This window comes from Hippichthys cyanospilos, chromosome 7 (assembly GCF_059441005.1).
Source record: "Hippichthys cyanospilos isolate Australia breed blue-spotted pipefish chromosome 7, RoL_Hcya_1.0, whole genome shotgun sequence".
Classification (NCBI taxonomy): Eukaryota; Metazoa; Chordata; class Actinopteri; order Syngnathiformes; family Syngnathidae; genus Hippichthys; species Hippichthys cyanospilos.
Genome location: NC_142375.1, coordinates 21798104 through 21811917, shown reverse-complemented (window position 1 = coordinate 21811917; position 13814 = coordinate 21798104). Strand labels below are relative to the sequence as shown.

General features: G+C 39.1%; 1 protein-coding gene and 1 long non-coding RNA gene across 2 annotated transcripts in view; both read left to right on the top strand.

Annotated features, from left to right (window-relative positions):
* hhip (hedgehog interacting protein) overlaps positions 1 to 2570 on the top strand; it is a 41179-nt gene extending 38609 nt beyond the window's left edge. Inside the window, exon 13 of the mRNA XM_088420415.1 lies at positions 372 to 2570. Coding sequence (XP_088276541.1) covers positions 372 to 568 — 197 coding nt within the window. The 3' untranslated portion in view covers positions 569 to 2570. The remainder of the gene's footprint in view (positions 1 to 371) is intronic.
* A 3186-nt stretch (positions 2571 to 5756) lies between these two features.
* Positions 5757 to 10163, top strand: LOC148421600 (uncharacterized). Its single transcript, XR_015866271.1, has 3 exons — positions 5757 to 5901; positions 8129 to 8244; positions 10030 to 10163. It is a non-coding gene; the product is annotated as an uncharacterized LOC148421600 (long non-coding RNA).
* The last annotated feature ends 3651 nt before the right edge of the window (positions 10164 to 13814 follow it).

The window sequence follows — 13814 nt, the reverse complement described above, 5'->3', positions numbered from 1 at the left end:
ATTATAATGGTTTTATATGGTCCAAAATTTGGACAGTTAATATTTTTGTACACAAAATCTCGCAGATCCAGCGAGAAATGTCGGAATCATTGTATTTTGAAATTTTACGTTTTAATCATCTGCTGGAAATTTCAGCTCCCGAGTGTTTTTTTCCCCCCATTGATTCCCAGTGAAAGCCTTCATGTCAAAAATACAAGCGTTTGTGTCCATACGTTATTTGGCGAGTTTTACTGTCAGGGCATTAAGAAATGCACTCTCCAAGTAAAAGCATCTTGTGCCAAGCCTCCTAATCTGGCGAGATCTCGTCCCGCGTCCCCCTGCTGACTTTATACGTCTGATGGCTCAATACTGTACTGTCCGTCCCCTTCCAGCCAAATGCCAGCCAAACTGCCGCAACGGTGGCGTGTGCATGGAGCCCAACAAGTGCCTGTGCAAAAGCGGCTACTCGGGCGACCAGTGCGAGCAGAGCGAGCGGGGCATGCCCAACGACCAGGAGAAGGACGGCCTCCTGGATCACATCATCGACATGACGTCGTACCTCCTGGACCTGACGAGCTACATCGTATAGAGATCTTCATCCTCCCCGTCTACATCCAGCTACCTAGCGCCACTGGCCAACGAGGTATATATTTTTTTTTTCTTTTCGTTTTTAAGCCCACGCTAACATTGGGGGGAAAAAAAAGGATCCCCTTCACAGCTGCCTTTCATCGACATCACCGGATATTACGCTTCCCCACTGGACGATAAGCTACTTGCCCCCGGAAAATGCCCGCCCTAACCCTAACCCAACACTCATCCAGTCACACCTAAGGACCCTGTGTCTAATACACTTGCCATGCATGTTTTTGGAATGTGTGAGGAAGTGCCCGGAGGGAACCCACACAGGCTCGGGGAGAACATGCAAACTCCACACAAGAAGTTTTGCCTTGATGTCGTCATGACTTTTGTACACAAGACTGTTTTCGCAACTCTTGGACATTTTCATCACAGGATGAAAAAAGATGCTGGATGGCTGATCCCCCCCCCCCAACACACACACACACACACACACACACACACACACACACCTTCCAGCTCTGCATTCATGAAAAAAAAAAAAACTTTTGCCCCCTTTTGCCTTAACAAACCTCCCACCGCCAGCTTCTTTCACACGGAGACTTGCAAAAGGGCTCGGTGCCAGCGTTTTTACGCCTTTGCCTTTCACACAGAAGCCAGCAAAGGCAGGATATTACCACAAACGTCTACACACATATAACGGACCTCTGTAAAATTGTCACGGTCATGAAAGGAGATAAAGAATGTCTTTTCAAAGAAACTTTGCTTTCATACAGCAACGCAGCATCCCATTTCAACACCCTGACACCGACACAGAATCCAGCAAACAGGCTTTCACACAGAGAAATAGCAAGAACGGCAATAATGTCCCTGGGTCGTTTTAACCCGGCGCGCCTTTAGTCACCCAAATGTGAATAATCCAAATCCAATGTGTTTGCTTTTTATCAGTGACGTGTTCAGTTCTCAAGAATAGTAATATTGCCTCTGGGTCAATATGACCCGGAGGGAGGTATGTGCATTTATCCGAAAGTGTCAAAAATACACTTGGAACCCTTTTTTTTTTTAACTCAAAAAGAAACAAAAAGGCAACACTAAATATATGCTTGTGTTGCGTTTGTTTCCCCGGAATAGTCACAACATCCTGGGTCAATTTGACCCGGGTTTATACAAGATTATCCAAAAGCTTTAGAAACCGTTTTTTTTTTTCCCCCATGTGTGTAATCCTTCTAACTAACAAATTTTGTGGGTGTGTTTTTTTTTTCCGTGTAAAAGGGGCTAGTGGATGTCCAAATCACAAAGGGAAGAGAAAAGCTAGTGTATGGCCATGTATATTCCCCTTATAGTGCTTACCAACCATTGCTTAACATTGTTAAAAAAAAAATGCAAATAAAATAAATACAAAAAACATAGAATTGTTATTATTGTTATGATAGAGGGGGTTTTATTTTTCTAAGTGTAATAATATATGGGAGAGATCGGTGTTTATAAAAATCCATTTTACGTCAAGCTTCGTGTCCAATTTGTGTAGTTGTAGCTGGCTTTTTAAACGCCCTTCCCCCAATATTCAGCTACGCTTTTGCCATGCTAGCGTTTGTTTGTCATCAAATGCTATCACAATGTCTTTTTTTTTTTTTTTTTTAATGACCTCGTCGGTGCGTTTGCTGACATATTGAGTCTACCTGGGCGAAAATGAGTCCACAATGGAATTTCTATGCTGTAAAATTGAAAAAGATTTTTTTTTTTTTTTTAGCACTTAATGTGAACGTTGTTGCATTGTAGCTGCTGAGATGGCATGGTGTGAATAGAATAACCATTTTCATTATTTAAGTAGTAGTTACACAAAATGAGATAATAATTATTTAATTATGTCTTTGTACTGTATGTGTGCATTTTGTTTTTTTTTTTAAATAATGTTTTTTATTATTCATTGTATTGTAAATACAATTTAGGGGTTATAACTTTCTCTTCAGAAATATCAATATGTCTATTAAAATTTATAGCATGTCTCAAGTGTTTTCGGTGTTTACTTTCAAGAGGAAAGAAGCGAGAATAAATAAGATACTCTTTTTGTACAAAAAAAAACTGTTGTTATTAAATCATTCATTCCCAGACATATTTTGATATTTTTTTTTAAGACTCCAGACATTCATACCCAAGTGCAGCGGACCCCCGGGTTGCGGACTCCCTTGCTTATGTTATTTTTACGTTATGAAGTAAAATACGAAGTTTTTTGTCGTCTTGTTACGCCATTTTTCCCGTTTTATGGCATCGACAACAATTACAAAATTCAAACTTATACAATAATATATATATATATATATATATATATATATATATATATATATATATATAACGGAGTGTGCGTGTGTATCACTCTGTGACTGGTAAAATTGAAGTTGTTAAATAAAGTTATTTAAAAAAAAAACCTGCATTTGCATCACCGCACTAAAATGCTGGTGTGCTATTTGTTGGTGCGACGTCACTAAGATGCTGGTCTGCTATTGGTCGGCATCACCATCCCTCCCCACTATTTGAGAAGCACTGCTCGAAAGGTAAATCAAAATTCATTATTTTCTTTATATATTTGTTATTTATGATGTTATTTCATTGTATACATGTATATTACATATATGTAGTACTTACTATACTATTTTGTTCCTCAAATTTTACCTTGGGTTTTGCACGTGTTAGCTAATTAGCATAGGTTCCTATTGCACGCCAGGTGACGATAATTTCGTATGGTGGGGGTCCACTGTACTTGTTTTTTATTGGGGGGAGTCTAAAAATATCTCAAAACAAGATGAATTACAGTGATTCCCCCGTTTTTCACTGTTAAAGGGGACCGGAACCCCCCGGATGTCAGTTGGCTGTTAGCAGCCAGTCCCTGTTGCAGCTAACAGCAGCTCATCTTAGCTGAGGTTGTCACGGCATTGTTTTCAATAAAAGAAGTGAGCAGACTGAACCAACGTTCGAGTCCATCCTTGTTCACACACAAGATAAAACGGAGAGGACCACGTAAACGTTATGACGTCTCCAGCCGATTCAATTAAGAGCGACAAGGTAAGCAGCCGAGTGCTCCGGTTAGAGAACGCGGAAATGTATTCCATTTGGCGTTTATTAATTCCAGTCTTTTGGCATATACACACTATCATAAACTTTGGCTATCTTAGCTAAAATGAACTCGAGGGGCAGTCAATGCAAAATGAAAATCCACATTGTACTACAGTATTAATTGATACACAGAAACACAGAATAGTACACTTAATAGTTGAATGATTGATCATTTTTTTAAATATTATTTTATACGAATTAAGTGCCCATATTTCAGTCAAAATAGGATGTGCTCAATCAGAAATAATTCGTGTATATGTTTATTGGTGAGCAAAGCTCGTGTTGCTCACCAAAGGCTTGTTTCAATTTTATTTACATATTTATTTGAATTTATTATGGTAAATGTTTGTTATTTTAACAAATGCTGTGTTATATATTTTGTTTAAAAATAAAACTGTTTTTATCACGTAGAAAAACAGCAATTCGCCCAAAAAGATTTTTAAATGATATCTTTTGTGAGATGTGCCATGTTGAACATTGATATGTTGCCACCATCTTGGTGAAATTTCAGCTCCCTGGTGCCTTCTTTCAATGTTTGCCCTTTGATGTAAAGATCAAAGGATCGGACAAAATACTGCTCAAGGGTTAAAAACAAACCTGAGATGGAAAAAAAAAACGTTCATCTGAGGTGTGGCTTTCAGATATTTTCTTAAATAAAAAAAAAAAGCAAGGATGCTGATAAACATGGGAAAATGTGGGTGATCCTTTTCCACTACACTTTTTTTTTTTTCCTGCGGAAGCACACACACACACATACACACGGTGTAGATATTAATTTCCGTCTGAAAATACCAATGAGGTTTTGGCTTGTTTAATGATAGCGAGTGCAGACCACCCACCTCACTGCCTCACACACACACACACACACACACACACACACACACACACACAATATTGTGAGTGGTAACGCAACCCTCGTCTTGTCCACTGGCATCCAATCCAAACTCTTCAATCTATGTGAGTTTATACGTCATATATCAGCTGCGTGAATCAAAAGTTTGCATTTTTTTTGGAATGGTTCTTTTCTCCCAGCGGAGCCTCCGAGGTCCGATGGTCTATCGCTTCCCAAAACTGGACTGGGAATAAACACGGACGGGGACTGTATACCAAACATTTGAGCTGGCTCCAAACTTGTAAACACCAACATCAACGTCCATCCATTGATGTTTGAATGCCGTTTTGGGGGTGTTTTGATCCGATAAGAGCACTAGGGAGAATATGGTTCGCTCAGTTCTTTGAAAAAATATTCACCCCTTCATGATTTCTGCGTTTTTGCATTATTTATCCCCAGTGTTGGTTGTAATGCATTACAAAAGTAATGTAATTAGGTTTTGCTGTAAAGCCGGAGTGTCATATATTACACATGCAAAAATGCAGTAAAACTCCTCTGCAACGAAATGAGCAAAAATAACCCCGCAGTGTGAAAAATCTTCAGGTATTGAAGCCTTTCCTTGTTTCTTCCTTCCCCCTTGAAGGAAAAATCTTCTGCTGCGGAATATGAAATGTTCTTTTCTGCATTTCCGTTGCACTGAAATTCACTACGCGAAAACAAGCCTGCAGTGCGGCTTTCCCCCCCGTAGTCAGACGATATTCTCCCATACTCTAGGTGGCAGTAAATGGAGTCTATAGCATACAAACAACACCACTCTATTACAGAGGTAGAGAATCTCAGTAGATTCAAACGATCTTCCAATCGTCCTTTTTTTTTAACAGACTCCTCATTTCTCCCCAACTTGGTGCTCACAGCAGGTTTCACTGACCAACGGGCCGCGGACCGGGACCGGTCAACAGTACAACAGAACACATCAGGAATAAGGGACACACTTCTTCACAGTACTGTAAATGAACTAAAATGTTCATCATTAGCGTACAAACACCGCTGCTCTTCCCACGCACCCCGTCCTGATAATTAGCAACCCGTCAGCTAGCTTGACAGCTACACCCAAAGAACACAAGTACATGAAAATAACAGCTAGCAAAAAGTTGCTAACATATAAAGTCATGAGTGATTCAATGAAGCGAAAATTAGCGATGCTAACTGCTAATAGCGCACTGGTGTTAAATTCATGTCTTCTGTTGTTGTTTTTTGAATTCGTGTTCATGTTTTCATGTTTTGTAGATTGGCCTCTTGTTTACGCGTTCAGACCTCAATACTGAGTCTTGTCCTCGAAGTGATGCAATGTAGCGTCCCGCTGAGGCTCAATCTGTCATGTGAAGACCCCCGTCGCAGAGCAGGTAAAAATGACACAGGAATTGAATGAGAAAAAATTATACACCGATTATACCCCATAGATTTAAGTACAGTTTTAGTCAGTCAAGGCTGTTATGGCAGAAACCATTTCTTTTGGTCACGTGCTCATTTTCAACCAATTATTTTTGTATAGTATTATGGTTTAAAATATTCTTTTTAAAGTCTAAAATTGTATTGCTCCAATTTTTTTCGATATGAAAAAAAGATGTGATGATATGTAAGCCGCGGGACACCCAAATGTATGACAACATAGACTAGTCTACATGCTAACAAGCTAAGCTAACATTTCACTTCTCACAGTTGGCCATTTTTTACTACATGCTACTAGGGCTGAGCAATAAAATACGCAGAAAATAAGTTTTGGATGTATATATATATATATATATATATATATATATATATATATATATATATATATATATATATATATATATATATATACATAAAATAAGGCGGAATCCTCGTATGGTGGACAATAGAAACCTATGCTAATGAGCTAATACCTGAAAAATCCCAGGTAGACACATCACAATTTTATATACTTATTAGTAACGTGTAGTATCATACAAAAATCAAATCATCAAACAAAAATATAATAATACAAAATTATATAAGAATTTGTATTAAATATTTATATAATAATAATATAATTAAAAAATTTAATCTCACTGTGAAACCTTGGATTATTAACAAGAGCTACAAGCTAACTTGCCAAACTGGCTACGCTCTAAAAACAAAAATTTCAAACCCACACACAATGACTGAAAGGCATCCAATTGGGCTCCAAATAAATCCTCTCCCAAAATGGAAATGAGTAAACAGCATCAACATGGGAAGAAAAAAAATATTGCCTATTCACTCCTTCCTTGGCGCTGCATTTTTTTTTCTCGTTTTTTTTTTTAGCATCGCCTTCGCCGCAGCGCTAATCCTTGTTTTGGTTGTTACGCAGGGCCGCCTGCGTCGCATGCTAATCCGCGCAAAGCTCCATGTCTAAAGGCTGCTGCCGTGCCTAATATGATGATGCAATGATGCAAAAGCGCCAAAGGAAAGCAAAGAGGCGGCAAACGCTCGCTCGCTCGCTCGCTCATACTTGCTCGCCCAGGTCCGGAATCAATACGGACATCAGGCCCTTCCGCACACAGTTTCTGCGAAATGCAAAGTGTGTATATATATATATATATATATATATATATATATATATATATATATATATATATATATATATATATATATATCCAACTTTTCAATTCATAATTTTACCCAAAAACATTGGGTTTTCTCGACCCAATTTGAACCGTTGGGTCAATCCTTTTTCGACCCTATTTGGGTTATTTTTGAACAACCTGTTTTCAAATTTTTAAGATCCATGTTTTTAACTCAACAATAAATAACCCAAATTGGGTTAGTAGAGGAGTAACCCAACTTTTTGAGTTAATAATTTCATCTCAAAACATGTTGGGTCAATCCTTTTTTTTTACCCTATTTTGGTCATTTTTTACCCAATTGTTTGGCAAGTGTCTTTGTTTAACTTAAAAAAAAAACTGTTGGGTGACAACTAACCCAAATTGGGTCTAAAGAGGATTTGGGTCAATTCTTTCTTCACCCAATTTGGGTTATCATGTTCATACATTCAAAAAACTGTTGGGTCCAAAATAACCCAAATTGAATCAAAAGACGATGGGCTTAACTTGTCAGTCATTCATGTTTCCCCCAAAAGTTTTTTTTTTTTTTTAAATCATATTTGGGTTATTTTTCAGCTGACTGTTTTCAGAGAGTGAGACAAGAAAACAAATTTGGATTTTTTAACTCTTATTTTGTAGTTTATTTGTTATTATTTATTGTGTGTGCGTGTGTCCCCTGGAGTTTGTGACCCCCCCCCCCCCCCCCCACCCCAACCTCAGTTCTGCATGTGGTCTTGAAGCACGCAGACCACTTTGGTGGGCATTTTGCTCAGCTATTTCCTCTTCCTGTCTGTACCAAGTCCCATTTTTCCTTTCATGTGCACCTGCGCGTCGACTCGCTAAACACGTGCAACAACATCCTTGCAAGTCCAAGAATGTCCTCCTCACGTCTGTTTTGTGCGTACGTGTGTTTATGAGAGTGCGAGCATTTTCATCCAAAATGCTCTTCCAAGGCCTAGTTTGTGAATTGTAGCGCTTTAATGTACTTTTTTTTTTTTTGGCGTTATTTATGTCGTCTTTCATTTGACAGGGTCACACCTCAACCTCCAGCACCCTGCAATTACAGCGGAGAACCTCCCCCAAGGCCACCTTCCCCGTCTTCCCTTTCCCGAGGACAACGCGTGACCCTGCAGAAGAAATTTTCGTGTATGTGTGTTTTTCTTGGGATATTGGTAAAGTTTGAGTGTGTTAAGGCGTCAAGATTTGTGGTGATGCTACAACTTTTCACATATATATATATATATATATATATATATATATATATATATATATATATATATATATATATATATATATATATATATAAAATATCCAGTAAAATCAGTAAAATCCAGTAAAAAAAAAATAAAAAAGGAGCCATGGCTAACCAATTAACGTTGGAATTAAGCAATAAAATGCACTATAAATACGATATCCTAAGATCAGGTCTTTAGCATATCGGCATTTTAGGGACGCTGGAATGATGACGCCCAATAAGCCCTGCGTGCAGTCACAGGCAGTTTGACGCAAACAGAAAATAAAAGCAATGATCTCAAAACGCCTGAAGAGGGAGGCAAAACAACAAACACAGCCAACCCCACAGGTCATGACAGAGTCCTTGATGCCGTAAAGCGGGAAATATGTCATAAAGGGGACGAGAAAACTTGAAATAAATGCAAGCCAGGGATGCCGTAACCCGGGGGTCCACTGTACTGTATATTTCTACATATCTATAGGATTTTAACCCCCCCCTCCAAAAAAAAGCAAGCATAAAAAAATGGAGATGAATCCACAGGTGCTAGATCGCGGATGTGTTTATTCCTGATTATTACCGTCTTGGTATTTGCGATAACAAGCGCAGTGCGTGGCGCTGTAGGCAGGGGGCGTTGCATTCTTCCGCTTGTTGGGGGTCTCGCAGTGAGAACAAGCAGCTGCTGGCTGGAGGGCCCCGCTACTGACCCTATTTTTCCCAACAGCAGGTGTCACAACGCGGCCCGCCTCGCGCACACACACACGCGCTCACACACAGTCAGAAAACGTGTGTGTGAGTCAGGGTTGGGGGTCCGGGGGAGCTGGAACTACTTACCGAGAACAAAGCGGCAAATCAGGGAAAAATGCAGCCTCCTCGAATAAATCTCACCACAATGCTGAGAAAAGTCCCCAGCACGCCCTCGGAGGAAAAAAAAAAAGCAGGAAAAACCTGGTTTCTTTCTGCCCAAAGTGTCTCTCCAAAAGGCAGAAATAGAAAACATTTTAGATAAAAGCACGCGAGCAGGCACTGCCCCCCCCCCACCCCACCCTACGCGCGCACCCCTCCCTCGCCGAAAAGGACCTCACACCAAGACAGGGTGTAATCCCGACCAGAAAACTGCTTTATTTACCCGAGGGAAAAAAAAAAATAGACAACAAGTGGTGAGTGCGCTTCACCGCTGGCTGGAACCTTTTTTTTTTTTTTGCCCTTCCTCGACTATCAAAAATGACAGCAAAATAATGTGGCCAAACAATGTGGTGTGTGACGATCGGGACCTAAACACATTTCAATTATATTAGTCCAAGTTATCCTGGTCACTTGTTGCTAGGCAAAGTTTCTCGGACATGAGAAAACTAAAAGAGCTATTTTTAGAATGAGTGGCGGCCATATTGTTTACAGACACCAACCTGGGCGGCACAGTGAGCAGCGTTCCCTCGTTTATCGCGGAAGTTAGCTTCCCAAAAATACCCGCAGCCATCCAGCAAAAAATCTTCATTTTTATCCCATTTCTCTTATTTTATTTTTGTTGTGGAAAAAAAAATACAAAATATACTGAAAGGACATATGACATAATTCCAATTCCAATCAATTATTCCAATCAATCTTATTGAAAAGTAGGTTTACAAATCTATTTGCATGAGGAAAAAAAAAAACCTTCTTTAACCTTTGGCCGGTCTTTTGTCTAATTCTTTGTTCTTTAGATCGAAGGTGTTTCACATCAAAGCATTGAAAGAAGACACCGGGGAGCTGAAATTTCACCCAGATGGTGATAAGCATGGGACCATATCAGAATCTGACGGTATGATAACAATATCACGCTATCGCAGTATTGATAAAACAGCTATAAAATACATAATTTAAAAATATTTTTTGTAGCCGTTTTACTTGATCATATAAAGTTATATTTGAAAATGAAATATATATATATATATATATATATATATATATATATATATATATATATATATATATTTTTTTTTTTTTTTTTAACACTTGAGCAGTATTTTATCCAATCCTTTGATTTTTACATCAAAGGGAAAGCATTGAAAGAAGGCACCAGGGAGCTGAAATTTCACCAAGATGGTGACAACATATCAATGTTCAACATGGCACAACTATTAGTTATCAAACAGTCAACCCTTGCCGAAGCTACTGTGTGAAAATGACTCAAAAATGATTTGTATATATATATATATATATATATATATATATATATATATATATATATATATATATATATATATATATATATATATATATATATATATATACACGCACACACTCCACAATCGAGCAAATAATAAAGTAGGCAATAAAACAAAAGAAAAAAAACCACTGAAAGGGCAATAATGGCTGTAATAAAGAACAATAAATTGGCAGTAATAAAGAACAATAAATTGCTGCGGTAGTTCGCTAACGTACAGAGGTCCAGTAGCCGACAAGCTAGGAAATGGACGTGATTGGATGCGGCAGCCAAAGAGTACGAGTCACATGGAGAGGAAGCTCCCGCTGCAAACCGCCAAGGCAGACGACGCAGGAGGGAAAACAAAAGTTTTTGTCAAAACCGTTTTGTCAGATTTGAAGGGTTTTAAATAAGGTAACTTTCAAAATGGTGAAATATTACCATTACGGTTATGGGCCCTTACCTGAATGGTGACAAAGTATCAAAGTTCAACTTGGCACAACCGCTCGGTTATCGCTCTCATTCATTGTTAAATACCGTGAGAATGGTATGGAAGAAAATGAGGCAAAAATGATCGATGCGATCAAAAAACAGTAGGACTCGCTTTGGGTGAGGAAAAATCGCTTTCCTGCGATCTTCACCTCGGCCGCGCCCCCCGAGTCACTTTTAAATCACGTTATACGAGCTTCACGCGTTCTCCTGCGTGACCCTGTCCTCCCCCCCTCAGGCCCCCCAAAACACTCCCAACATCGAGCTACCATTTATCAGTGACCTTAATTCATGTTTCCAATCCGCATGATGTCTTTGAAGTGAACACACAAGTTACCCCCCACAGATGCACAGGAAAAAAAACAAAAAAACATGAAAGAGGGAGACTTGACCTGAGCGGAATTCACCGTGAATAAATGGTTCTTCATACGAGAGCCGCGCCGCCTTGTTCGGGTTCGGGATTATCCCGGATGAAGCGGGAAAGATTTCCCCCTTCTTAAGCTACGAAGGAATGCCCCACTCAGGACAAGGTGAAGGGAAGCCGCAGCAACCAAAGGAGCGCCCTTAATTCTCCCTTTTGTACGCCAATTACGGGGGACAAAATAGCCTGGGTTTCCCTTTTCCTCCACACGGTAGGGAAAGGTGGCAGGGGCAGCAAGTAAGCCCTTCCTTACTTAGTCTCGCAAGAAATCTTTCTGAAATCTCACAAGATTTACTTAAATCTTGTAAGCGATGCTGAAGTCTAAAGGACAGGGAGAGGGGACAAGAACAAGAAGTAAGATCAATAGACTCGATGCTAAAATCTTGATGAGATCTCACTAAAATCTTGTAAGCGATAGAAGACCAGGAAGTACGATCGGGATTCGTTAGTCTTGCGGTAGAGTTTATGCTAAAATCTCGTTGAAATCTCACAAGATTTACTAAAATCTTGTAAGCGATACTGAAGTCTGAAGGACAGGGAGAGGTGACAAAACCAGGAAGTAAGATACGAATTTCTTATTCTTTACATTAAAATCTTGTTGAAATCTCACAAGATGTACTTAAATCTTGTAAGCGATACTGAAGTCTGAAGGACAGGGAGAGGTGACAAGAACAGGAAGTAAGATCGGGACTCGTTAGTCTTGCAATAGACTTTATGCTAAAATCTTGTTGAAATCTCACAAGATTTACTAAAATCTTGTAAGCGATGCTTAAGTCCAAAGGACAGGGAGAGGTGATAAGAACAGGAAATAAGATCGGGATTCGTTAGTCTTGCAATAGCCTTTATGCTAAAATCTTGTTGAAATCTCACAAGATTTACTAAAATCTTGTAAGCAATACTGATTTTCTGGTGTCTTGTGACTAACTGAGGTCTCTACTGAGCTACTAAAGTCTTGTTATATTTAGTAAAACCTCAAAATCTTTGAGATTTTCAAGATTTTTACTGAAGTCTTGTGAGAGTAATGTAGTCTTGAGGTTTACTGTAGTCTCATGAGATTTTCTTGTGAGATTTATTTGCCTTTAGTGACTTAAATCTCGTGAGATTTGCTAAGACATTTTGATACATACCAAAGTGTTGTGACGCAGAAGTCTTGCGAAGTTTTCTTCAGCGTCACAATTTATGTAAGAGTAACGCAAGATTTACCGGTCTCATGAGAATTACCGGTGAGATTTCGTGAGGTCTCGTGAGACTTGTGAGATGTGTCTCACAAGGGTGATTGAATTTCTGCGAGGTTTACTGATGATGTGATCTCACAATATACCACAGTCCTGGTACGCTATCAGAATCTTGCGAGATTTGCATGTGCTCAAGGAAAAGAGGTTCTTTGGCTAGCTTGTTTGTTGGGACCTCGAGATCACCCGCTGTCTGCAGCCAACTCCTTTTTAGTCGTGTGTGTGTGTGTGTGTGTGTGTGTGTGTGTGTGGGGGGGGGGGGGGGGGGTGTCATGTGTTACATCACAGCGGCACGCTCCAAATCTTGGATAGATTTCGTTGGCATTCACGGACTGACGGGCAAGTGTTTACACACAAACAGCATTATTGTTGATATGCTCTGATTGCTGGACCGCGATGAACTTTTGGAGCACACAAAAATCAAATCAAACGAAAACCCAAACCGCTGCATGGTTGAGGTTTTTGATGCTAGCAGATATATGAGTCTTCACTTGGCCTCCGTTAATGCACGTCGAGTATTTTTATTGGTATTAAAGTGACAGCAGTGTTTACATCATTTGGCAAACTGTGTTGGATTTTCCAGTGTTTTTGTTTGGAGTCCAAGCAGGTGCTTGCCAACAAGACCAGACCGGACGACTCCCTTTCCCAGCAGATTTTTTTTGTTTGTTGTTTTAAGGTGCAACACTGACATCTTGTGGATATTTTTAGTGGTGCAGCGTAGCGGACGCCGTGTCCTGACAGGTACATAAAGCTATTCAATATTAGTAAAACTATTATGGAAAACGTCTTGTGTGTGTGTGTATATGTATATATATATATATATATATATATATATATATATATATATATATATATATATATATATATATATATATACACACACACGCACACACTAAAAAAAAATAGAAATCAATTATGTCTTTGGGTTTGAATGCGTTAATTTAGGCCAGTGCTTCTCAATTATATTTTGCCAAGCCCCCCCCAGTATTTGAGCTCTGATTTAAGCGAATTTTGGGGGGGGGGGTTAAGGCAAATTTTTCATCTAATACATATATGATATACTTTTATTGTTCATTTCCAGAAATATATTGAATAAAAGTTCGGCAACGTCTACGTTGCCTATAAATTAATTAAAAAGAATTTATTTTTACACAAGAATAA